We start from the raw sequence: 26,859 nt of genomic DNA, 5'->3' as shown, positions 1-26,859 counted from the left end.
AGGGAAACAAGCAAACATGTTAAGTAGGTTTTATTACAAGGGTTGATTCTGTAATGAAATTCTTTCTGCAAACACAGTTACTCTCTCAGGACATGGTTACTATCAAGACACCCCGTATATTTTAATGATGAGGGTATCCTAGGGAAAAGGATGACAGTTCCCTTCCCAGAGCCTAGGCTGAGCCTCACGCTGATGCTGAGACCAGTGAGGCAGGGCATTGGAATGGGTGGTTCAGGCAGCAGATAGGTGTGAGCTGACACGGTCTTTAACAGTCACTGTATCCGTCACATACATCACATACTGTGATTGTGATTAGAACCGGGGGTGGGGGGAGCAGAATGGAGCCAACTGTTCATGAGTCACTCCCGATAAGCTGAGGCTTCCTATCAGCAGAGACTACCTTCTCTCTCATCTGCACACTGCTTATATCTATGCCAAGGCAAAAAGGAAGGACCAGAGGGGCATCCTCAGAAGAGAGAGGAACATTCTTTACCTACAAGTAAATAACCAGCCCCCAGCAACACAGAAGCCATTATTAATTTGGATAATTAATAATTCCATCTCCGGCATGTGCTTCCCCTCTACCGTGCACTGGCTAATGCCAGTCCAAGTGGCCAGCCCCTCACCATTCTTCCCACTGAGGGGTGCTGTATCTCAGCTAACATGCATTCTCCTCCAATGTAAGCTGAGGAAACTCTACTTAAGGGCTCACTCAGCTGCATGTAGATGCGGACTCTCAGTTGCCAAGAGTTTCATGAACACAGCCAATTCTGACGTGCTTGCTACTCAAATGGCTGGGGGTGGGGTCCAAGTAAAACATAGGCAGGAAGCCTGTCTAGAGATTCAGGCCGGTCATGATGCTTCCTGAGATTTTTCCATTTACATGTGGTATTCTCCTGCGATCTAAGAGGCCATGAGAGGTCCTTCTTGAGTCATCAGACAGACATGTGACTCTTCTCTGGCTAAGGAAGGATTTGGAAGATCTGCCTCTTGGTTCAAACAGGAAGATATTTTAAGGTAGAGAGTGCTTGATTTCCTTAGACAAGGATGGAATGGGAACAGAGGCTATGATGGTGCTGGAGTTCTGGGAGGAGGGCTGAGCCTAGGGTGGGAGAAGACACCCAACTGTGCCGCTCCAGGCCGGTGCACGTGATTACCCTGTCCCGGGCCTTGAGGTATGATGTATTGGAGAGACCTCCAGGCAAGATATCAGCCTCTGAGGGGAGCACGTCAACCAAAATGGGGGTCGGAAGCATTTTTACTGATCAAGCTATGGCAGGAAACAGCCTTCCTTTCACACTCATTGGCTACCAGACAGATACATATTAGGCAACTGAGGCAGCAAAACTTGAATTTGTGTTAGACTAGGCCTACTATTCCTGGGTGCCCTATGCTCTGATGTACACTTTGTGTCTGTGTCTGTCTGTCTGTCTGTCTCTCTCTCTCTCTTTCTCTCTCTGTTTCTCTTTATCTCTCATGCTTTTTCTTTCTTCTCTTTGATTTTTTTTTTTTTCTTGACTGATCAGCACATTTAGGTCAAGGTCCACAGGTGGAATACAGTTGGCAAAGTTGATACTAGAATGGACTATCAAGAAGAGAGCTGTGGGGGTAGATTCCGATCAACGAGGCCCAGTGGTCTTTTTCACCCCATTCTCCAAGCTTCCTTCTCTTCTTTCCTTCTTTTCCTCTTCCCTTTTATGAACTGCAATCTTCATTGCAATTAAGAGTGAAAGGTGTTGCTTTAAGATTTTCTGATCATTGGAACTGCCTCAGGCTTGTGGGGGTTCCACCCCACCCACTGTGGGGGTCTGTGGATCCTGTGAGAGGCCTGGGGACCTATGTGACAGATGCATAGTGACCCTGATGCTTAGGAAGTCAAGTTGTTAGATGTAACCTACTTATGACAAAGATTAAAACAAACAAACAAAAATCTTCGACATTTGCATGGAAAATGCTTTCCTGAAGACACATAGTGGATGCTGGCCTTGGGGTAGGACATTATAGTCAGAATCTCGGGCCTGAAGTTTCTATTCCTTCTGCATCACTGGAGAGGCAGACCATGAGGAGAGGCAGAAGTCTGGCCTGGTCATGCAGCAAGTTAGAGATGGTTTTTGGCTGGGACCTAGGCCATTATGTGATGCCACCCTCCTGAAATGGCTTGACTTCCTTTGAGAGGGTCAGTCCTTCCCAGGGACAGCATCACACTCAGATAAGAAAAAGCAGAAGGACCCCCCAGCCTTCTCTTCCTCCAACCCAGGTTGGGGAGAGAAGCCTGGGGAGTTGTGCGGAGAGTGTGGCTCTGTCACTGCAGCCATTCACTGTCATTTGATCCACTGGGGTGGGGTGCAATGTGGTAGGTTTGCACAAAGCCAACAGCTACTTCCCTGCCCTCTGGATATCAAAGCAACTCAACAGCCTCCCCACAGCGGGAGGTGGGGGTCCCAGCAGTTTAGGAAGAGTTCTCAGAAGCCCTTCTAGGCCATGGGAGGCCCAAGCTTTGCCACTTTCTGCAGACTGAACCTTCCTGGCCTTTCTCAGCTCTTTGCTGCTCTGCATGGGGCCTGTGGTTTAGCATTTCCTTCCTTTCCAGTTAGAGCCCCAGCCTGGCTATAAGAGATACTGGTGAGAAGTGCCACTACATAGAGTAGGAGACATTTTAAAGAGTCAAGGCATATCAGAGCCAGTAAAAAACAGGGCTAAGCTCTGTGGGGTGAGGGCATTGAGTTCTGGCTCAGCTCCACATTCCTCAGATCCTTGCTCAAATAGTACCAATTTGTTGAGCACCATTTAGTTTTAAATTGTAACCCCACTATCCTCCTGTCCAAGCTTCTCCCATCGTCACATGAACACATATGATACCCTCTTGCTTTCAACATTATTTGTGTAAGTATTCATTGTTAGCCATTGCCCCTTTAATCTGAGGCAGAAACAGGAAGATTTCAAATTTCAGAACAGCTTGCACTATGCAGTGAGACCCTGTCTCAAACATTCCTTGTTTGTTCTCTCTCCTTCCTTCCCTCCCTCCCTCCCTCCCTCTCTCCCTCCCTCCCTCCCTCTCTCACTTTCTCTCTGTCTCTCCCTCCCTCCCTCCCTCCTTCTCTCTCTCTCTCTCTCTCTCTCTCTCTCTCTCTCTCTCTCTCTCACACACACACACACACATACACACACACACACACTGTTGTCGTCTTTCTCTTACATATTTTTTGTGTGTGCATATGCATGTAGGTCAGTGTGTGTGTGTGTGTGTGTGTGTGTGTGTGTGTGTGTGTGTGTGTGGTGTTATGTGAAGACAAGAGGTCAACTTCAGCTTTCATCTTTCAAGAGTTTCATCTTTCACCTTATTTTGTTAGAACAGTCTTTCATTTCGTTCTGGGGCCCCAGTTATGTGATCTTCATGGATCCGTCTGTCTCATCCTTCCCTCTGCTGGGGTTACAAGTGCACAGTACCACACCCAGTGCTTATATGGTTGTAGGGAGCAATGGAAGTTATACCGTAGGTCCCCATGCCTTGTGCAGCAAGCACTTTACTGACGAGCCATTTCTCCAGCTCCCTTGTTTGCTTCTCTCTACAGTCCAAGAGCAGAGCTTCTTCTGTTGTTCTGGGATGGCCTTCTGAGTGCCTAACAGGGTTCTTGGCACGTAGAAGGACTTTGGCGCATGTATTTAAAGTAAGCGGGTGACCAGACAGGCATGGCTTCAGTAGCTACTGCTACCCTTGAGGGTGCAGAACGGACATTCCTCTAACCATCATATAAGAGACCTTCAGCCTGCCTGCTGTCTGCTCTAAACAATCACTGCCAGGTCACACATGGTCATAACTATGTCACAAACACCCTCGAGCTGTGTTTAGAGGAAACTAGGACGCACCCCTACACCTCCCACCCTCCCACGTATCTCACCCCACCCTACCCCACCCCAGCTTTCGAGCGCTTCCCCCTCTAGAGCGGTGGTTCTCACCCTTCCCAACGCTGCGACCCTTCAAAACAGTTCCTCATTATTGTGGTGACTCCCTAACCATAGGATTGTTTTTGTTGCTACTTCATAGCATTCATTTTGCTACTCTGATGAACTGTAGTGTAAATATCTGGGTTTTCCAATGCTCTTAGGCACCCCCTGTGAAAGGGTCTTTCCATCCCTCAAAGGGATCTCAACCCTCAGATTGAGAACCAATACTCTAGATGGCGATTAAAGTCTAAGGTTCCAACAGTGGCATTACAATGGAGGGCTTCCCATTGTCTGTGTTCCTGAGCCTCTCGGCTGCTGAAGTTCATCTGCCCTGTCACTTACGTGAGGTCAGAGGGTCCTGAGCAGTGAGTTGGGTTCTGAGGAAGGGATGGAAAGGTTAGGGTTATTAAGGACTGCCATCGCTAATCTAGCACATTCGCACTAGACTAACTTGTTTCTGTGACATGCAAACCAGCAGAAGGGACACGGATTGAATGTAACCTGCACAGCTGGGAAGAGGAGGACAGTGCAGAGAGAATTTCACAAGGGCGTGGTACCTTGAAAGGATACTGAGTTGGAGACTAGAGAGGATGGGCTTGTGTGTATGCTATGGAGACAGGTGACCCTCATCATTAATCTATGCTATCCCTTCATTTGAGTCCCTATCACGTCCTATAGAAATAATAGCAATGAGCTCTGAAGCTCCTTCCCTTTCTCCTGGAGTCTGGACTATAGAGCTTCCTGTTCTAAAGCCTTGAAGACTGCTAGGGCCTGCTTGAGATACAGCGTAGGAGCCAAAGCTCTCCCTGTACTAGTTTTCGGGGGGCTTGTTGGTCCTGTATGAATGCACCTGAGCACATGGTATAGGGGGTGATTCAAGCAGATGGTCCCTCTGCAACAGGCACCTTTATAGAGAATACTTTTCAATTAAAAAAAAAAGTTCATGTGGGTGATTTGGTTATCCACTGTGACAAATTGCCTGAGCAAGACAACTTAAAGGAATTTGATTTTGGCTCACGGCTTTAGAGGTTTCCAGTTAGGCTCTTTGGCTTTAGCTGGCTTCTGGGCCTGTGGTGAGGCAGAGAATCAGTGTGAGAGGGCACGAAGAGGCATAGTCATTCACTCACTGCATGGGAGCTACACTGCAGAGAGAGGAGAGGTTGGGTGTAACAATCCGACTCAGGTGCACACCTCTAGGAAGTAATGCCTTCCTTACTTCTGTAGTTCCGCTTCCTCCCAGTGGTCTATTCAGAATCTGAATGCGTAAATGTGTCTGTAGCTATGTGGCACGAGGCAAAAACTACAACAACTCCCCAGTGGCCTGAAGCATTCCCTTATCCTTCAGGGACCTCCACTTCTGCGAAGCCATCTTTGATTTTACTACAGAAAAGAATTTCAAGATGAGCCCATGTGAAGCAGAGCTGGGTTTATTAAACATGAAAATAACATCTAACATATATTTAAATACATGGGGTTACAAGAAAAAAGATACTGAGAGAGGAGAGAGAGAGAGAGAGAGAGAGAGAGAGAGAGAGAGAGAGAGAGAGAGAGAGAGAGAGAGAGAGAAGATACCCAAGAAGCGTAGCATGGGCTTCTTCATGGATAGTAGCTCTTAAATCTCTTAGCTATCCCTGTAAGTCCTGTTTGGTTGCTCTCAAGTTACATCTCAAATGATTACTAAGAGCAGACACCCCTCCCTGTCTATGGATGTCTTCATGTGATTACAATATTATAAAAATAAACCATGAGCCACAAGACTGTGTAAGGATAAAGGCACATCTTTCACTGCCAGTGGGACTTCTAGTGAGATCTGTAAAAACAGTAGGCTTTCATCTAGGACAGAAGAAAGGCAGTGCACACATAGGTCTTAAGCATGATTTGCTGCTATCTTAAATATTCTCATTAAAATATTCTCTATAAAATGTCTTTGAATGCTTTTGTGGCAAATGATGTCAATATATGCTTGACTTCTTGACCCTAAGATGGCAAGAGTTTTGAGCAGACACTGGGTGAGGTTTTCCTTTACTACATCTTCATAACTTGCCCTGTTTTTCTGTCCTGCCTCATATAAGTTAGACAAAAGCTTTGTTTAAAACTCTCATGATCTGATCATCTCTGGAAATACTCTCATAGACATGTAGGAATTGTGATATTCTAATTTCTCGAATGTCTCTCAATCAAGTTAAATTGATAAGCAAGATTGACTAATACATCATGTTACTAAGTAGATACAAAGAGGGACAATGTGTGGGGGGGGGGAGAAGGAGTAACAGGATGAACAACAGACCATTGGAGGTTCCAATAAGAAATACACATGGGAGATCAGCCATTAAAGGCTAGGCTCACAACCAAAAATGTAAAAAATACACATGATTTTTTACAGCCAAACATCTGGGTCTAGCAGATGATTTGATCAGGTCAATAAGCGAGTTATCCACACAAGAATGGTAAACCAAGGCTCAGGTGACCACAGTGGCTGTGACATGTGAGCTATAACTTGAGAGCAACCAGAGAACAGTGGGTGTTACAGTTCTATGTGCAGATCCTAGGAGTCCAGACCTTCAGAGTGAAGAGGCAGGTATGAGCTGACCTCGCTTTCAGGAGAGCTCAGAGTCAGAGTTTGAAGGTTCAGTAGATATAGGTCAACACTTGACAGAGGGTTTCATAGGAGCAAGAGAGGCAACTGGTATTGGGTCAGGTCCTGCAAAAAGAGATGGCAAGTTTTAGCTGGGTGGGAGGAAGGTATGAGACTGGCTTGGGACGGATGGACGTAAAAGAAGGATGGTCAAGTTGAGCCAGTGAATGTAGAGACCGTGTGAACCAGGGAGGGTGATGCTAGGAGGAGATGCTTTTTGTCTTCATGAGGGTCTCTATCTTGTAGGATTCTCAGTAAGTTGAGTCAGGATATCAACAAGAATGAAGAGAGAAGGAGCATTTTCACACGCAAGTAAGTGGGCAGCTCTGGCCTAGGCCCCTCTATAGGGGAACTCAAGAATTAAAATCTAAATTATTTAAAAGAATCTGCCACACTTGTTTTGTCCCAACCGTCTCACCTGTGGTGGTCCCTCCATCCCAAGGGTCACAAGGGAATGCCCAAGGAGGGGAGAAAGTTTTTTCTCCCTAATGAATATTTTGCCTCCAGCTCAAGGATATCAAGGACTACATTCTCTAGATCTTTAAACAGTCACAAGCTTCTTTCTGTGACACCATTGTGGCTTTAGTGGTCTCCAGAAACTGAGGGACATCCAAACTCTGGTTGCAAAGCAACCTTATTGGTACAGAGTCCTAGACTGGGAAGAAGAGATGCTCTTAGATTGACAGGCTACTGAGATGTTATTTGTTTTTGCAGACCCCAGGTTCAACGGTACCTCGAGGAGACAGGTAAAGGTACTTGGGCTGAAAGACTGTTGCTTTAGGGGGTTATGTGTGCTTTGGTTCTGGCCTCCTTGAGTGCTGTGCATGGGACGTGGCTCATTAGCTCATCAGCCAGGTCTTTGGTATGGAAGGGTTTGGGTTCCCACAGAGAGGAGAAAGGATGTCACTCTAAAGGTACACTGCAGGGAATCAGCTTTGAGCACCTCATCTGAGCCAGTCTCTGAGTGTTTCAGGCATTCTCCCATTGTTCAGTTGCAGGAAATATCTAGAGTTGGGTTCCTGGTCCCCTCCCAGTCATGTTGAATAAGACACCCCATGAATAAGGCCCCATGTCTTATTCTGTGAAGACAATCTTTGTTGACTTTTATATAAAGATAAGGAAGATGAGGTACCACTGCTGCTCTCTGGTAGAACGAACTCTTCAGATAGAAATGCTATGGTCAATAGTAAGTTGATATCTCAGTATGTTTTCTCTTGCTCTAACACTGCTTCTAAAGCTGGTTACTTTATAAAGGAACGAGGTCTATTAATTTCAGAGGTCTAGAGGTCTAAGAACATGGTGTTCCCATTAGTTCAACTTCTGCCTAAGATTGCATTACAAATAGCATCATGTAGCAAAATGTGAAAACAGGAAGGGACATGTGTCCAAGTGACCAAAATACCAGGAGTGTGCTTGTAATAGGTTATCTACTCTCACAAGGCCCTGGTGTGATATCCAGTCTGGAAAGATTCAAGCCCAGAGACCCAAGTCTCTGGAGAAAATGCTAATCAATTCATGAGGTTCCTTTGACCTAATTATCTCTTAATGATCCCATTAACCCTCAATACCATTACATTAGGATTTAACATGAGTTCTGGTGGGATAGATTGTACTCAGCACAGCAGTTGCTGACACCCATTCTCGGAGAAGGGAGAGTGAAGGCCTGTAATGGACTCTGGGAGGGAGAACTGCTCTGACTCTTGGATGCTGATGGCAGTGTTATCTCCTTTGCAGAAATCCATGAAGAAGACGATGGTGGCTGGTCATCCTTTGTGAGTATGGCTCAAGCTAAATCACCCTTGTATCTATGGCTGGAGTGACCGTGCATCCATCTTAATGCTAGAAAAGGAGCAATCTCCTTCCACCAACAAGGCATTGGAACATCCCATTTCAGGGCCCAGGAAAGTAAATGGTACCAGGTTTGGAAGGTTAAAGGTCTCTCTCTCTATGACTCAGCCCTGCCCTTGTGGCATAGAATCAGCCATGGGCAGTGCGCAAATGGGGGTGCTCCCTGATGGACACAGAGGTGGGCTGTAACTTACTGGCCACACCATTTATCACGACGACCATACCCGACAGCAACCCATTCCCTTCTACAATCTTTCCTAGAAATCTATGCTACTGTAACTCTTCTCATGGAGTTAAGTCACTAGTGGGTAACACATAGAGAAAGGCATTATAGAATGGTGTGTTAACACCAGAAAGGCTCCCGTACCAATTCTACATGGGAAGGGTCACGGTGAAGACACCTTTCAGAGTCCAGTGGACTGTACATCTCCTTTCCTCAAACTACACGTGGTCACCACACAGAAAGCTAGACAGGGGCTAAGAATTCTGTGATGGAAGAGAGAGATGAAGGGATGTGCCTTGTGCAAAGCCCTTTGCCAGGTAAAGACAGATCTGGGTCCCAGGCTGTCCAACCCTCAGTCTAAGTGGTCTTTCGGGTAACTGGCCACCTCTAGGTCTTTTAAAAACCATGCATGGAGTATTGTTGTCCAATTGGGATCCTAGTAAATGAAAAAAAAAATTTTTGGTAAAGTCTGTTTTTTTTTTTTTTTTTTTTTTTTTTTTTTTTTTTTTTTAAACGGGAAAACAAAGGAATGCAACAGATTTATTTTGTACCAAAGGAACAAGAGAGCTAGTTTCTCCAGGTGTGTTTGAACTTCAGCAGCTGGATCCCTGCCAAATCTCCACTTGAGTCTTCCCATGCTCAGCCAGAGGCTAGCCTTCAATCCTGCCCCCAAAGCATGGGTTTCTAGTCTCTGTAGGCCATCACAGACAGATCTGCTGGGAGGATGCTGGGGTCTTGGGCAGAGATCTCAGAGGTCTGTACTGTAAAATGTTGCCTTAAGACAACTGTGCAAGCTGTGCCGTCCCCCCACTGTGTTGACAGGAAGATGACTATGAAAGCCCCAATGACGATGATCCGGATGGGGAGGATGATGGTGACTATGAGTCCCCTAATGAGGAGGAAGAGGCTCTAGTGGATGATGCTGCTGACTATGAGCCTCCACCCTCCAATGATGAGGAGGCTCTGCAGAGCTCCATCCTGCCTGCCAAACCTTTCCCCAACACCAACTCCATGTACATCGGTAAGGGCGATGTCGCATCCCGCTAATCCTGGCAGCCCTGGGAGAAGTTGCCCGTTGAGTTTCTCTGGGTGCTGATTCCTGCTCAGCCTCTGAAAAACCATTGGGTTGAGGCCAAATACTCTACCTCTCTGGCCATGTCTTTATGAGTAATACAGGCTAATTCTAGAACAGAAGACAGGGGCTTGATGGGAAGGTATCCATCTAAAGATTTTCATAAGAAATGTGAAGGCGCTCAGAGGAATTGGTTCTCCCTTTACAATGAGACAGACTTTAGGATGTTCCTCATCTAAACTGCTGCTCTGAACTTATATGTTCTTCCCCATTCATTCATTCATTCATTCAAAGTCACAAATGCTACTCATCTCCTACTATGTGCCAAACACCATGTGCTGGAATCTACCAGGAAGGAAGATGTGCCTTTGTCTGGTGGGAATTACTTTCTAGAAGAGGAGATAACAGAATAGGAACATAGGCACACTTGGCTTCCCCTGCATCCAGGGGACAGTGTGCATTCAAGGGTAGAACACGAAAGCTAACAGGCAGGGAGCTTCGGCTGCCATCAAGGCTGTTCCAGACTTAGGAAAATGGAACAGAAAACAGAAACCAGGTTGGCAAGTGTCTCTAGGTGCCTGTCACAAAGACACAGAGTGAGACAGAGTTCATCCTTGAGCACTTAGTCTAGTGGGTGAGGCAACACTAAACGAATACATCCCATCATTTCATTAGGGCAGCGTAATAAATGGGTTTGATCCTTCAGGATGTGGTATCTGAGTGACAGTCTTCTGCAGATATTAATACCGTATTACAAATGAGTAAGGTTTGGTTGAATGACGCCAAGAAGATAGGGGAGGAACATTTGAAACACATAGAACGGCAGTGCATAGGCCCCGAAGTCCCAAGAAAACATGTCCTATCCGAGGAGCTGAGAGGCAGCCTGTGGTGTGGATAGCAGGCTTGCCCTTGCTCTTTGCCTGAGCCCCTTCCTTTTGGAAGGGAAATGACATTCTTCACAGGGCTAACAAAAGGGCAGATCAAGAGCATATTCAACAGTCTTCTGAGTATGAAGTTCCAGACTCCCTCGACAGTCTTCCCAAACAGTCAGTATTTTAGTTAGGGGTTCTGTAGGGCTTCAGGAACAAAAGCCCAGGAGGCTAGAGGCACATGCCCAGGAGGCTAGAGGCACATGCCCAGGATGCTAGAGGCACAAGCCCAGGATGCTAGAGGCACATGCCCAGGATGCTAGAGGCACACGCTGCCAATGCCTTCCTGTTCCTTGCTGGCCTTCCCCAGCCAAAGGGGTAAGAAATCCCAAACTTGTCAAACTGTTTCTGGAAAGTTTTGTGGCACAATGTGAGTGTCTGTCTAGGGCAAGACCCTGTGTTGTTTAATTTGTCGACAGAATTGGGGGCCAGCCCCTCCCTTTAAGGGAGGAGACAGAGAAAGGAGGAAGTAGGAGAGCATAGCAGCCCAGAGTGTGAAGGGAAGGAAGCAACAGAATCAGGGGCTCATGAGGGTGGCACTGGGTTTAATCCTGATTAGCAGCTGTGTGTGTGCAGTGCGTGCATATGTATGCAGGCATGCACACGTGTCTCTGTGCATGCTTAAGTGTCAGCATACACTCTTGCTTCTTGGCATTCATGCATGTTGAACATACACATGTATATATATATACATATACACACACACACACACACACACACACACACACATACATACACAAGAATCATGAGTACATGCACATGTACACTTGCACACCCACACATGTAGAATTGTGTCTGAAAACACTCACTGAAGTAGTTCTGTAGAGGCTTCCTTTGACTGGCAGCGTCTCAAATATTACCTGTTTGTGTGAGGTCCGATGGGAGTTAAGCCAAATCTGCAGGATGAGGGACAGGTAGGGGCCGAGGACTTCCTGCCTCCTGACGATATCTCAGATTCATGCTGGTACTGGTAAGATGTGGAGATGGGTCAGTTGCACAGTCAGGCACAACATGTTCTAGAAGAAGCCTGACGTAGACAACAATTTCTTTTTCTTCTTTTCCTTTCTTGGTTTTTGTTTGTTTGATTTTGCTTTGTTTTTCGAGACAAGGTTTCTCTGTGTAGCCCTGGCTGTCTTGGAACTAGCTCAGTAGACCAAGCTGGCCTTGAACTCAGGGATCCGCCTACCTCTGCTTCCCCTGTGGGATTAAACGGCTCTCCTTTCTTTTTAATACTGTGTTTTCTCAGACCGGCCTCCCACCAGCAAAGTCTCCCAGCAGCCTCCAGTGCCTCCGCAGAGACCAATGGCCGCCCTCCCTCCCCTGCCAACAGGCCGGAATCACTCGGTAAGCCTCCTTCCTTTCTTCCAGTCTTCTTTATTTCCACAATTCTTTCTTCCGGTGGACAGGAAAGAACTAAGCATCTCTACCTAATTCTGAGCTTTTAAGAGACGGTTATGTCAGGGAAAATGCACGCCCTCGCGTTCCTCTCAGAGGGTCAATTTTGTGATGGTATAGAAGCAGTTTCTGTGTGTGTCATGATGTTCATTGGCATTTTTGGGCACCGTAAGCAATATGAACTGCGTGTTTAACGAGATACTCACTTTCCAATATCATTGCGCTACCTCTGCTATTTAACTGTGGGAGAACCAAGTCTGGCCGAGCATCTTCCAGTGTTGCCCAGAATCTCCAGGTAGGCCTCCTGCAAACAGCGCTGCGCCACCTGCTGGCAAGACCAAGAAATTCCAGGGATGAACGTCTTCAGATCACAAGATTTCCAACACAGTGGAGCACCAGGAGAGAAACAATAGCACTAAGCCCCACTTTTCCTTTCCTTTCAGCATATAATCCAGCTGCTATGGAGTTCACATGAAGCTCTGCATAGAGGAGTCAGTATCTGGCCAGGACACTTTAGCAACGGTGGCAAGAGCCTAAGTGTCAGACCTAGAAGGGGAGATTTCAGTGGGGGGGGGGTCATGGCAGAGACCTCACAGTAGTGAGGATCCCCTTCTTACAGATCGCCCCCTCCTGCTGGCATCTCTGCAAAGGGGCTTCATGGAGCCCAATGTGTCCACAAACGCATTTTGCTTTTGAAATCTGAAGACTTGCACCCCCAACACCCCCATCGCCGGGAGGCAGGCTTTGCCCATCACTTCGACAGATACTGATTGGGCATCTACTTCACACCAGTGTTCTCTGTGTCAGGGGAAGACTATGGGACAGCACAGGATATCCCAACTCACATAACGTTTTGATATACACAAACACACAGATGTAGAAACGACCTGGTTATGTGGTTCAGGAAGGCAGGAGGCTTCCCAGGTAGAGGATAAGTGCCAGCCACAGGGAGAGCAGAAGGGCCATCCCAGGTAGAGGACGCATAGGCACAGAGATGCTTGCAAGTGTGTATGAGCTTTGGGTTTTGTCAGAACTATAAGAGATCCTTATGCAGAGACCATGTCGGGGAATATAAAAATGGTTTCAAAGGGTGGGCAGGGCATCTCCTGTGGGGCTTCACGGGGGAGGGCATGTTTTACTTCTGAAGTGGTTAGAACCTTGGGGGGTGTGGTAGGGAAGTTTCTGCTTGGTCCTTTGCTGGGCAGAAGGCCTGAAGCTTGGGAGAGTGAGGGAGTTCCGAGGGGTACAACCTCAGCAACTCAGCTGGCAGAGGGGACAGCTACCTGTGGGTCAGACGTGAAAATGGAGCAAAGGGATTCAGATACCTTTGGGGGAGAGAATGCACCAAGAGGAAAAGAAGCCAGTGTGGGAAAGTTTCCAAACATTTGGATTTCTTTTCTTTTTTTTTAAAATCCCGTGCAGCCTCTGTCTCCGCCCCAGCCCAACCACGAAGAACCCAGCAGAAGTCGAAACCACAAAACGGCAAAGCGTAAGCACAGAAGTTGCTTTCTGCCCACCAGCCCACCTACTCCCCAGACAGATACTTTTTTTTCTAACTGACCTCTGTCTTTTTCTACCCCAGTGCCTGCACCATCAATAGACAGAAGCACAAAACCCCCTCTGGACCGCTCCTTGGCGCCTCTTGACCGAGAGCCCTTCATTGTAGGTTGGTATTACTCATATTTTATGCACAACAATAATGGATACATTTATAGAGTGCTAAGCACACACATACTGTACACACACACACACACACACACACACACACACACATTTGGAGTGAGAATGCCACCAAGAGAAAGAAAGGCCAAATGATGACAGAGACCTAAACCCAGATCAGCCTGGTGCCAGAACGCCTGCTCATAGTCCCTGGGCTGTGCCCGCCCCACCATGCCTGTGAACTGTGTGTACTTTGGCCAAGACACAGCAGGATGCAACCTGGTGCTCAGGGAGGAAATGCGCTGAGGGGCAAGAGCACCAGGGGAGCTGTAGTCAGCTGGTTTCGGTTGCTACTTATTAGTTTGCTGACCCAGAGGATGTTGCATCCGTAGGCCACAGGCTCATGGCAAGGAGGATGTTCTCTTAGGAAGAAATGTTTTCTAAAACTCTAAGGTACTATGCTGATGTCAGAATTGCCTTTTACAGTGGGTGCGAGCAGTTGGTGAAACACTGGGTACCTTCCACACACTTTACTCATGGTTCCAGCTACCTTGATTCCAGCTACCCTTACACAGAGCTATTCTTTAATTCATCTTTAAACCTTAGCTACAATTTATTGAACACCTCGGATAGGACAAGTGCTTTCCATCCTTAGGCCAAGCCAGTGAAGGGGTGTGTTATCTACACCTCTCAGATGATGAAAGGTCAGAGAGGTTAAATAGCATGCTCTGTTTTGTATAGGTGGGTTAAGACTTGAACCCGTGCCTTTCTGAGTTTTGCCCTGAAGCTGAGGGCTTTGAACTTGCCATAGACAAGGTCTATCTGGGCAAGAAGTACCTGAACTGAGTAGACACAGAATTCATATCTAGGCTCCGTACCTTCTCTTCAGTGGGACTCTGAACAAGGCCTTTGCCTTGTTTTGGCCTCAGAATTCTCCTTGGTTGGCAAAATGACTTTGAGATCTTGGGTTGGAAGCTGCAGATTGTTGTTTCCCTGATCTCCAGTCCAGCTCTGCCAAGTCATGAGTTTGAAGCTCACTGTAGAGAGACGTACACATCATGGAAAGAGAAAGGCAGACAAGACCCGGACTCGAACCCTGCTCACTAAGCCAGGGCTGCAGGGAAGTGGGATAAAGATGTGAAGACTTCACAGTCATTTTATACACAACTCACTCCTGTAAAGAGTTGCCTTGTGCTATCCCTATAGACATTTTAGAGATAATGTTTCCTGATGATTTGTGTTTGAGCTTTGAGTTACATCCTTGTCAATGAAGCTGCTGAGGGACCAACTTCTCCCACTAATGCTTAGCCTGTGACCATGAAGCTTCTAACATGGCCAGAGTGTGTGCTTATCACAAGATGGCTGTTTAGTCGGTTGATTTATTTCTTATAAATACTTACTGAAAAGGGAAAGTGTACTTTGGCCAAAGAATGTTAATTTGCTTTGGGGGGGGGGTCACTCTTTAGATAAGATGTTTAGTTTCAAACTCTAAATATTCGCTAAACTTGTTTTGTGCCACAAGAATGTTCTTCTCTTGGCCAGTGAGTTATTCAGAGTATACAAGCTTCTTAGTCCTTCCTGGGTTAACCTTGAACTCAGCCCTTATGGGGTCCTGTGAACATGGGATTCCAGGTGGATAGAATCAGCATTCACCTCAGGGTACAAAGTGTGAGAGCATGGGAAAGAAAGAGCTGCTAACCAGCAATTTTCAGTCCCCACCCATCCTGTCCCTGACCTAGGATATAAGTTATCATCTGACCCTTGACACTACATCACAACCAAGGTACCTGAGATTCAACATGATCAGGTATTATCAAGCCCACTCCCAGATCTACTGGGACCTTATCAATAGTGTTTTTAGCACATAGAAAAGTTACACCTAAGCCTTGGGATCTCAGATACAATCACTATCAATTATTTTGAGTAATTTGGCATTAAAGAGCCCTTGGGTATAAATACTTGGCTTCAATAACATTTGTTTTCAAAGAGATCAAATCTATTTGATCTCAAAGAGATCGAATGAGTGAGCAAACAAAATTCATTGCCATCACTACCAACACCACGATGATCACAACCACAGCCATGACCACCCCCACCACCATCACGACTACCACAATGACCAGTACCACAACCATGGCTATGACCACAACCATAACATTTACTACCACCACCACCACCATGGTGAACATAACCACAGCCATCACCACACCACCATCATCACCACCAACATTACCTTGACCACCACCAGAACCACCACTACCATTTTGATTACCACCGCCACCACCACCTTGACTACCATTACCTTCACCATCACCACCATTACCTTCACCATCACCACTATCACCACCACCACTGCCACCACAACCACCCCCACCACTAATAAAGTGGTTTTGGCATACCAGGACAATCTCCTAAAGCTCCGGTTCCCAAGATAATATTTTTTTCAGAAACTAAATGGAGGTCTTTACATAATATCAAGTGTACCCCAAGATTTTGAGGAAAATCACACCTTCATGACTCGCTGGTTTCTTCAAAGTTCAAAATAGGCCAGAAAACAGATGCTTAAGCCAATGAAAGAGACAAAGAATCCCAGGAAGACATTCACCCATTTGATGCTCAGCTACACTAAATCACATGTTGAAAAGAAGCTCAGACCCCACAATCCCATTAGCATGTGCACAGCTGTGCGGTTTTGGCAAGCCAGGTGGTATTTTTAAGCCTATAAAATCAGATGTTCTGTGAAAGACCCCTCAGACCTGAAGCCCCATCTTAAAGTCAGTCTTCTCCTGGAGATCCAGACATGGATTCCATCAGAATCTGTTTTTCAACTTTGAATCTCATACCTGTTCCATATTTAATGTTTTGCTCTCTCTTACTTACAGGAAAGAAACCAACATTTTCTGATAAGGTAGGGTGTTTTCCTGGTATGTTTATGACTTTAGTTTTTGTTTGCTTTGGTTTTTTTTATCTTGTCCCAACTCTTTGGAAAGAGCCCATTTCTCACGCCTTCTCTAATGTCTTGCAGCCCTCGGCCCCAGTGGGAAGGTAAGCCGCTGATGTACTGTATCAAGCTCCAGAGTTCTGTTGCAGATCTCTGCCCAGTTAAAGTAGCTCTTAATAAATCCTTTCTCTTCCCACTCAGGGAGCATTTACCCAAGATACAAAAGCCTCCTTTGCCACCAGCCATGGACAGACACGAGAGAAATGAAAGAATTGGACCCCTGACAGCAAGGAAGCCGCCAGTTCCAAGGTGACTGTCCTGTGCTGCCTGAGTCGGGCCTTTCAACTCCAGTACTTTGGAGGTCGGAGGCTCTTTTCTTTACTGGTTGGATGAAACCGACTGAGGTCTGGGAAGAGAATGAGAATCTAGCTAGGAGGGGGCGAGCTTAGTGGGGAGTGCAGCTCAGTTGCTGAGGGAGGCCTTGTCTGAAGCCAGTCTTGTTTTTTTGTTGGACTTTTCCTGCCTTGGCAAACTGAAGCCTGAACAGCACACAGGAGCTGTGCCTGCCACTTTTTTATAAGGGAGCTGAGAGGAAAGACAATCAAGGGCGGGGGCTTCTTTGAGGCCCATATTAACCGCTTTCTTACTGCCCAACCATTTTACAACCACAGGAGACTGAGCTCTGCTCTAGCAGCTTTACCTCTGCTATAAAATCATGTATGGTCTATTTACCCAACACAAGGGTACTCAGGTTCCGGGCCAGCTACTTGGAGGGAGAGCACTGAGTTTCCTTATCTCCTGTCTGTGAAGATTTATAACCATCTCCCTGGCTTGGCTGTTGTGAGGATTCAATGAAGACTAAGGGCCATGACATGCCAAGAAAATTTCCCATCATTGACTTTAATAACATTTGAATGGATTATTTAACAAAATCAAAATACATGATAAACAATCATAATGGCCAAACTATTAAAAATTTCAATAAAATGGGGGAAGAACTGATGGACGATGTGAGAAATATCTGTCATTAGTGACTCAATAAATTGTTCTTCCTCTCTCCCTTCCTCCCTCCCTCCCTCCCTCTCTCCCTCCTTTCCTTCTTCCCTCTCCCTCTCTCCCCTATTTCCCTCTCTCCAAGAAAATACAGATGCTTCTTCAGCCCTTAGATAGCTCTGGTCAAAGCTGTTGGTCTGGCCTGTTTATCTGTGCCAATGGCACTAAGGCCCCATTGGAAAAGCCGGGAGCAGGGACCTTTGCCAACTGTTTTCTTATTACTTGAAGGGCTGGCCCTGTGGTGGCTGGTTTAAAACCTCAGCAAAGAAGAATATCACCAAAAATGTTTTTATTTGCTTGGAAAAACATCTACTCGGTGAAATTTAATAGCTCCTAAAAGCTGACTAAACATATATCTGTGTATAATTATGCAATTCTTTGCTACAGTAGCTCTGTAGAACAAAGGTTTGCCTAGCTCAGCCTGCAATGCTAACAGGGCATCCAGTGGCCACATTTCCCTTCTCTCGCATCCCCAGCATTTCTGCTGGCTTTTGCAACTTCCCCTTTGGCCACGGCTCAGTAGGTTTTATTCCTCCTTATGCGATTTACCGAAATTATATTCTGGGGCTGGCTCTTTGAAACTCTTGATGTTCACGTCTCTGCTCTGATTCGTTTCAGGCATGGAAGGGGACCAGACAGAAGAGACAATGTAAGTGTGAAATGTCATTTAATAAATGCTCAGCACAGGGACGGCCAGTGTAGGCTCTGGGGAGGTGGGACTGCATCTGCCTTGCCCTCATCTGAAGTCAGGTAATGAGAGCAAGACCTCCAAAGAGTCTGTTAAATGCCAGTTTCTCTATTTTGTTACCTAGAGTTCATCAGAATGAACTGCCTAGCCCCTGGCCCTCTGAAAGTTTCTGGGGTAGCTGGCTTCTTGAAGCCTCATCCCCAAGGGTAGTTTGTTAGCAAGGAGAGTGAGAATCAGGAATAGAGGAAAGGATCAAGAAGATGCTTTGATTTCAGTGGCCCTGTGTGACGTCACTCTTTCTCTTTTAATGTGAGAAACTAAGGCTCAAAGTTGTACGGGCAGTAAATCAGTAAATTCACAGACCCTGCCTCTGAATACAGGTCTGTCTGGGATTCTCTGTACTCTGTGATCTCTTAAAGCATTTTAAATGTATTAGTCTTAGTATTGTATCTATATAGGGTGGGGTATGCGCATATGTGCCACAGCATGGGTAGGGGGCCAGAGGACAATTCTGTGGAGCTAGATTTCCCTTTCCATCCCTCTGTGGGTTTGGAGTGTTGAACTGTCACCAGGCTCTGTGTGGCATGTGCTTTTCTGTCACCACACTGTCCTGATGGCCCTAGCCTTTGCCTTCCTCTGGTCAGATGTTCAGCCAACAGTGGCTAGTGTTTCTGCTGCTCTATGTTAGGCACTGCAGACATCCCCAACACCTCACAGGCATAACTGCACACCATGGTGAAATGGTCTGTGTGGGCTAATGGGAGAGAAGGAGCTCCGGATCAGAATCAAGGGTGACTTCTTAAAGGCCGTGAGAGCTGTAACAGCCCTTGAATGGCGCAGAGAACACAGACTGGGGCGCTCCACTCACTGCCCTTCCAGTCCCAGGAATGTCGTAGGAAGATGAGAGGGATGGTTATAGGTGCTGCCAAGCCTTCAGGGCAGCAACTTGCTACAAGACATTGGGGAGAGAAAGAGGGAAGCTGAGGCTGGCACCACCTCCTCGAGGCACCCAGTCTCTGGCAGATTGATTCTACTCCTGACATCTAGGGTTGTGCCTTCCTGAGCCAGAGGGGACCTACCTGTACTTGGTGCAGGACAGCAGTGGCACTCTGAAGGAACCCCTGCACGGTTATTTGTGTGACCCTTTGCTAAGACTCTCGGTCTTTAGGAATGAGTGATTCTGACTGGTGTGGAAGTGATGGTGGAAATCTTTATGAAGCAGTACATAATTAGTGCCGGGGCATAGTGACTAACTTTATCCTTAGAAAACTATTTGAGGAAGGATCCAGTTCATCCCCACTCGGCTGGTCTAACACAACCAGTTCAAGTTGGCCCTTAGATTTTTCTAGCCACTGGCAGGATGGCTATGTCCCCTTTGAACCTCATTTCTTATTGGGGAAGGGAGGGATGGCCGTTCTCTTCTCTTGTCTCACAAGATGACTCTGCAGTTGAAATAGTAAGGGAAGACACACCTTACGAACTTCACTATGAATAAATTAGGGGCAGATATTGCAGAGGAGAGGCAGGGAGAGGGCTGGAGCTTTGGTTCAGGCAGGTTTGGGTGAGTCCTTTCCTGCTCTCCCTGGTAAATGCTCCGAAGCACAAGTATTATTTCTACTGCAAAGGGTACTGGAGAAAACCGACTGAAATACCAGGCTCTTAGAAACATCATCATGAGAATAGTAAATGATGTCTCCGAGTCCTTTAGGAGCCTCGGAGCCTCTGTTAAGTTGGGCATTTGGGGGGAAATCTCAGATTGGAATGTCTTTGGATGTCTGTGGACATTAGAAAAACCATAAACCACTTAACACGTTCTAGCTGGATTGTGAAGAGAATTTGGAAGCTCTGGAGAATTCTTTACAATTTATCTATTATGAAAAGCTATAACTGTTAAAGAAAGAGCCAGACACATTTTTTGACTGAGGAGAGTCTTCTTAGAAATTGGATTGTGGCGTTAAGTTAATATGTTTCCTTGTTTTTCCCTTGCAGGATGAAGATGACGGTATGTCTACAAATCTTTCTCATAATCCATTCTCATTTTTTAAAACTCCCATTTCTTTCATTCTTCTAACCATCTGTTTAAATAGAATTATTGAATGTGGAACACTACATGTCAGTTAACATAAACAGACATATACCAATTGCTACACCTCATGGCTTTAGTAAATGGAATTGCTTGGTTGTTTTTACCAAGGAGAACTTAAGCATATGTAAGATAATTCAGAATATCTAACTGCACAGAAAATTGCATATATGTCTCGACAGAAGATTTTCTCACATTTACACCCTCTAACATTTGCGGATACAGAATCAGAAACTACAAATGAACAGCATGGTGTTCGGTTTTGGCAAATCAAAAACAACACAAAATAAAAATTGTAAATAATCTCTAAGATTGATGATTTTCTGCCAAATAAGCAGTTCAAAAATGAAATTAAAATTTCACTATACAGTAGCAGTTTCAAGGGATACCGAGTTCGTGAATTATCTAGAAAAACCATGAGATAGGGTCTCTTCCTACCATTAGTTATTCAAGCTAGATCTTTCAGATTTTTATCTCTCCCTTCACATCAGCTGGGTTTGGTTTAAGTTGGGGAGGTACTCCAAATGTCCCCAGATTTGAATTCTAGCAATTCATTTTTTTTTCTTGTCCCCTCACAGTGCACCAGAGACCTTTGCCACAGCCATCATTACCTCCTATGAGCTCCAACACGTTCCCTGCGAGATCTGCCAAGCCCACGCTCAAGAACACATTCCCACTGCCTCACACGCCGGGAGCTTTCTCAGAAAGGTTGGTGGCTGTGCCACGCAGCTCTAAATGACCATAGTGCCTGGTGGCTTGTGTTCACGTCAGCTGCTGTGACAAGTATCCTGATGAACAGCCGTGCAAGGGAGGAAGGCTTTGTTTTCTTTTACAATTTAAGGCTCTAATCCAGTGCTATCAACCTGTGGGTCTGGACCCCTTCGTGGGTGAGTTTGCATGTCAGATGCCCTGCATATCAGACATTTGCATTATGATTCATAACAGCAGTGAAATTGCAGTTTTGAAATGGCAGTGACATAAATGTATGGCTGGGGGGTCATCACAACATGAGCAACCGTATTAAAGGGTCACAGCATTAAGGAGGTTGAGAAGCACTGTTACAATCCAACACATCAGAAAAGCCGAGGCGTGAAATCAAGTAGCTAGTCACATCGTACCCACAGTCCGGAGGACAGAGACATGAGCGCATCAGTACTGCCTGCTTGCTTTTGTTTTTGCTGGCCGGTTTTGTTTATTCGTCTACAGTCGGGTCCTGGCCCATGCAGTGGGACACAGTGGGCAGAACCCTCCTACCCCAAGTAACTATCAAGACACTTCCCCAGAGATCCACCCACAGGCCAGTGTGATCTAGATAGTTCTTCAGTTGAGACTGTCTTCCCAGGAGACACTAGGTTGCGTCAGGCTAACAGTGAACCAACCAATACAGCTTAGCTCTATGGCAGATGCCAGGCGGCTGGAGGGAGAAAGACATGAGCTGCTGCACAGAGCTGTCTAAGGCACCAGGCAGAGTGAGACTGGCAGGTAACCCCAGCGACTGGCTGTTCTCTGAGTGTGTGGAGTTTAAGGGAGTGGGAGTAGGAGCTGACTTGTCCTATGATTGTCCCAGGGATGGACTCATAGAGGGTGCTTTCACCTGCTCCTTTCAAACAAGCAACACTTAGAAATCAAGTTAACCAAAGTTCTTGGGGTCCCTCTTCCAACATGGATGGGGAAACAGAAAATGTGCCTTGTCCCTGATGGAGGCCAAGTACTGATGCTCAGGCATTGTCCTCAGAGGAATTATTATTATTATTTTATTATTATTATTATTATTATTATTATTATTATTATTATTATTATTATTATTATATTTGTTATTATTTCTCAGTCACAGTAAGACCAGAAACAGAAGCAAAGGCATGGCTAGGAGAGCCCAAGAAAGACCCAGATCATCCCTACCCTACCTAGGAGAACCTACAGGCTACTTCATCAGCTCCCCAGGGCTCCCCGGCCCACTTGCCCACCAACTACTTTAGTATTCAAAAGAAGCCAACTCCTGAGCCTGCAGACTGTAGAAAACAGAACCAATGGTGTGACCTGTCCACTTCCGCCAACTCTCTGGGGAAATTTCTGAAGTCTTCCCTTTGCCCAGGATCTCCATGCCTTCAACTCTTCCTGTCCCCTTCCCCCTCTGGCTTTCTCTACTGCTGTGCCCAACAGTTCGCATTATCCCACACATGGCTCTAGCGTTGTTTTCCAATCCTGAAAGCTGTGAACAGGATTAGGTGTGCAGAGCAGACTTGTACACTTGTACTATTTGAGCTAGTGGTTGGTGTTGGTGCTTAGCAGAGAGGGAGCAGGTAGCATTTTGGGTCCCCATAGGTTTCATTCTCATACTCAAGCCTTGTTGCTCTGGTGCAGCAGCGCCTGCCCAGGGCCCTTTCTCTCTCTTTCCTGACTCACTGTCTCTCTCCTGTGGATTCACTGTTCCCACACATACCCATCAGAGTGTCTTCCTTCACTGGCCATTTTATAGACTCACAGACCCCAAACGGCAGCCCCATTTAAAAAGCAACAGTGACAAACCAAGAAGCATCTACAGCCTGGCTTCTTAATCCCAGCTACGCCTGTGGGTCCCATCACCCGAACCCAATTTATAGCTTATTCTTTGTTCTGTTTCCACAGTAACGTTGGCTTCCAGCAGAGTGCCTCCCTTCCCCCATACTTCTCTCAAGGTTTGTACACTCTCGACCTCTGCCTAGGAGCACGTCTATGGGGTTAGCGTGAAATGTGTGTCTCAGAGCCTTTCAGCAAAGGCTGTTTCCTAAAAGCATACGATGTCTTCATTGTAACGCTTAGTTCCATGTCTGCAAGTTACCAAGGGCTGTTGGAATCACACACACAGACACACACACACACACACACACACACACACACACACCCCACCACCACCACCATCACCAAAAGACCAGCTTTATCCCTCATCTTCCCTCCCAGAGCTAGGTCCCTAGGGTTCAAAAGAACTTGAAGCAGTGGACAGCTTCCTTGTGTTTCAGTGATGAGTCTGCTCTCAGGCTGTGAACTGGGAAGCATGTTGAAGACATAGATGACAAGAACCCAGCCTCAGAGATTCTGGATCGAGCCCAATATGGCAGCTCACACGTGTGATCTTGGGCCATGGGAGGAGGATTAGGAATTCACGTTCATCTCAAACTAGAGAGCAAATTCGAGACCATCCTGGGCTACATCATTTCCAATGATACTGCCACTGTCTGCTGTGAGTGTTCCCAACACTCAGCGTGCACACAGATGGGAATCACGTTCAACAGTGGATCAAATTCAGGAAGCCTGAGTGTTACCCGAGACTTAGCATTTCTAGCAAGTTGATGCTATTGGTCCACGATGCTAGCAAAGGTCTGTGAGACAAGACTGCCCTGGGATGCTCTTAAATCATGAAACCTGCATATGTAACTTCTAAAATTTTTGCTGAATTGAATGCATGTTAAAATAAGGAGATCTTTGTCATGCTTGGAAACCGGCCTAGTACTGGCAGATTCTCTGACTCGTTTCCCAAGAAAAGGTTAAAACTATGACCTTTAAAGCAGAATCGCTTAGGACTTAAATATTGACTTAAAATATTAACACTGTAGCGAAGAACAAACATTAAAAAAAAAGTCATGGTCCATGTTTGGCTATGAATCTGTTCATCTGTTCCCATTAGGAAGCTTCTCTGACAGGTAGACTGCAGCTCACAAAATCAACTAAGCAGGGCTGACAATCGTGGAATCTGCATGGATCTGCGCTAGGTTTTTTGTGAGACTGCCAGATTCTCGTCCTCCTTCATTTTCGTGGGATGCTTCAGTCTCAGGAAGTATACCACCATGTGATGTTCAAAACACATCAAAACTCCCATAAGGACTTGGATGAAGACCCAGATACAAAGGGCAGTAGCTGGCCACAACAAAACGTGTATGTACTGTGTGCAGATTGTGGCTCTGTGCTGCTGACCATGGGGCACAGAAGCAGACAGCTATACAATATAAGACTTAGTTCTCTTATTCTTTATAGTGTTTGAGTTCATTTGCTCGACAGACTCCTTCTAAGTGTTTTGATTGGGCATTGGGAACCTAGAGAAGGCAGCTGCTAGCAGCTCAGACCCAGGTTTTCCTACTCACAAACAGGGAAGACCATTTCAGACAACCCTGGAAGAACTGACCCAGGAGACCTCATCTCTTCTTAGATGGGCCTCCTTTCCTCAGTGGATCCTGGTGCAGAAGCCCCTGAGGTGCTTTGATGCATGAGGATTTCAGAGACTCCTGGTGCATTGCCCTGGGAGTTCATTCTTAGGCAGGTAATGTTTGGGAACCACAGGTCTTAAGTCTCAGCCCTGCCTCTGCTGCATGGAATCTGCTCAGACCCTCTAAGCTTCACATGCAAAAGAAACGTAGTACTCCTCTGGTCACATGACCCTGAAGATTAAACATAGCATACAGAAAATGCCTTATTTAACCTTAGATAGAATCATATTAAGCAAACAGTCATCAAATGAATGGACGAACAAATGAATAACAGAAGAATGAGAGTACATTCTAGATAGCAGGACCTGTCCGTTCTTCTCAGCTGGTCTAACAGAAATAGATTTGTACCCATAGTCAACACAGTCAAGCATTTTCCAAGCTGGGGAGCTTTCCTCTAAACTTTAGGTTAACTCTACAGAAGAAAAGAAGGTCTTAGAACAAAGGAAGCACAGGCTCTGGACAAGCTCCTGGCTGAGCAGATAGTTTGTGGTGTCCGTTGAGCCAACAGTTCTATACCTTAGGAAGCTGCAGAATCAAAACAAACAGAAAAATCACTGCAAACATTGGCTCTAAACCTACCACTGTTCTCAAAGCACTTCCTTTCTTTCTGTGAACTGAGAATATAATTACCACTTCACTGCTGCCAATGCAAGCTGTTGGGAAAGTGTCCGTGTGTGCTGGTATGGCACGCAGTTACGAAGGGCCTGCTTTTTGCAGGTTCTTACGGAGGTACACAGCAAAACAATTGTGGCTGTTCTTAAAAACAGGCCCATGTGATGTTTAGGGGCCCACATGATATATGCATGTTTAGGAAATCCAATGATGTTGCATGCATGTTTAGGGGCCCACATGATGTCGTTTGCATGTACAGGGAATCACCGAAATGTTGGGGTCTCTTGTCTCCAAGTTTCCGCAGCTTGGCACAGAACACTGCCCAAGCAGTCCTTGTAGCTTTAAAGAGATGGAAATTATTTTTCCAACCTCTTATTCCTGAAAAAATGAATTACTCCCTGGGGCCTCTGTGACGGATGTGTTATAAGACACGGAAGCAATGGCTGACGGTAAATTAATCTTTAAAATACTTGGCTTCGAAGGTCCCAGCAACAGGCCACCTCTCAGAAGTGAAGGCAGAAACTTACCTTTGCCAGTTCCAAACAGGCCTCCGCCTCCATCTCCTGGGGAAGAAGAGGTAACACAGCTGTTTCTAATTTGTTTGCCTGCTTGTCTAGCAAAGGGACTTTCAGAAGCTCTAGTTGGCTGTTCCGGTGTATTTGTGTCTCCGTTAGAGTTCCGTGGTTGCCATTTCATTAAAAGAGCATCTGTGTCGCTCATCGGTCAAATCCTTGTCTAAGAGCCTGTGAGGCCACATCACACACAAGAAACCAAAAACCGAAGGGAAGACGTAGACAAGAACTAATGCTTCCTTTAGTGTTCTCTTACAGCCTTCCAGGGGCATTAAGAACTAAAAAACAATCCCTTATTTTTTTTTCCATCTGTTTCTTGGTTTCTAGTCTTGAAAAAAAAAAAAAGGAAGTGTCTTGGCCACACCCTTAGGACAAATAGTTCATTAAGTATGATACTGAGATATAATACGCTCTAGAAGTTCCTCTATCCATGTCTTTCTGGATGAAAGATTCTGTTATATGGGGGAAGGGGTCCTTCACAAATGCCTTTGCAGTCAGTGACACAGGGAGGGAGCAGTTCACACAAAATGCCTTCCGTGTAGCCCCTTCTAAGTGATTCTGGTCAAGAAAACAAATGTTTCAAACCCCAGAGAACTGTGGTGGTGATGAATGGGAATTATTAGTTGTTGCTTTTCCCCTTTGTTTATGTAACTACAGAACTTACAATGCTTTTTTAAAAAATCTCCCATTTCTAGACTCCATTGGACGAAGAGTGGTACGTCTCTTATATTACCCGGCCAGAGGCAGAAGCTGCTCTTAAGAAGATAAACCAGGTACTGACTAACCCTGTATTGTTATGTAGTTATAAAGGTAGTGGAGGGAGAGAAAGGCTATTGACACACACTGAGTCTCAAGTGTGAGCCAGTGCTGTTCCCACTGCCAGACACTTTTCCTCTAAGACCCATCAGTGCTACTGTCCTACATTCGAGCACCCATGGAACCCTTCCTCTAAGTGGCCATCCACCA

The 26,859-nt window shown here is 46.0% G+C and overlaps 1 protein-coding gene across 1 annotated transcript in view; it reads left to right on the top strand.

The window, feature by feature from the left end:
- The window catches only part of LCP2 (lymphocyte cytosolic protein 2), a gene marked incomplete at its 5' end in the record, with an annotated part of 42,508 nt that overhangs the window by 13,000 nt on the left and 2,649 nt on the right, over window positions 1-26,859 (top strand). Inside the window, 16 exons of the mRNA XM_080942271.1 lie at window positions 6,827-6,892; window positions 7,295-7,326; window positions 8,315-8,352; window positions 9,474-9,672; window positions 11,899-11,996; window positions 13,470-13,536; window positions 13,630-13,713; window positions 16,589-16,614; window positions 16,732-16,751; window positions 16,849-16,956; window positions 18,319-18,349; window positions 20,378-20,390; window positions 21,050-21,179; window positions 23,097-23,150; window positions 25,811-25,898; window positions 26,589-26,666. Of these exons, the coding sequence (XP_080798397.1) occupies window positions 6,827-6,892; window positions 7,295-7,326; window positions 8,315-8,352; window positions 9,474-9,672; window positions 11,899-11,996; window positions 13,470-13,536; window positions 13,630-13,713; window positions 16,589-16,614; window positions 16,732-16,751; window positions 16,849-16,956; window positions 18,319-18,349; window positions 20,378-20,390; window positions 21,050-21,179; window positions 23,097-23,150; window positions 25,811-25,898; window positions 26,589-26,666 (1,132 nt within the window). The remainder of the gene's footprint in view (window positions 1-6,826; window positions 6,893-7,294; window positions 7,327-8,314; window positions 8,353-9,473; window positions 9,673-11,898; window positions 11,997-13,469; window positions 13,537-13,629; window positions 13,714-16,588; window positions 16,615-16,731; window positions 16,752-16,848; window positions 16,957-18,318; window positions 18,350-20,377; window positions 20,391-21,049; window positions 21,180-23,096; window positions 23,151-25,810; window positions 25,899-26,588; window positions 26,667-26,859) is intronic.

This window comes from Micromys minutus, assembly GCF_963924665.1.
Source record: "Micromys minutus genome assembly, chromosome: 31".
Classification (NCBI taxonomy): Eukaryota; Metazoa; Chordata; class Mammalia; order Rodentia; family Muridae; genus Micromys; species Micromys minutus.
Note: the sequence above shows the minus strand (reverse complement) of the source record. Positions and strands in the feature narration are given on the sequence as shown.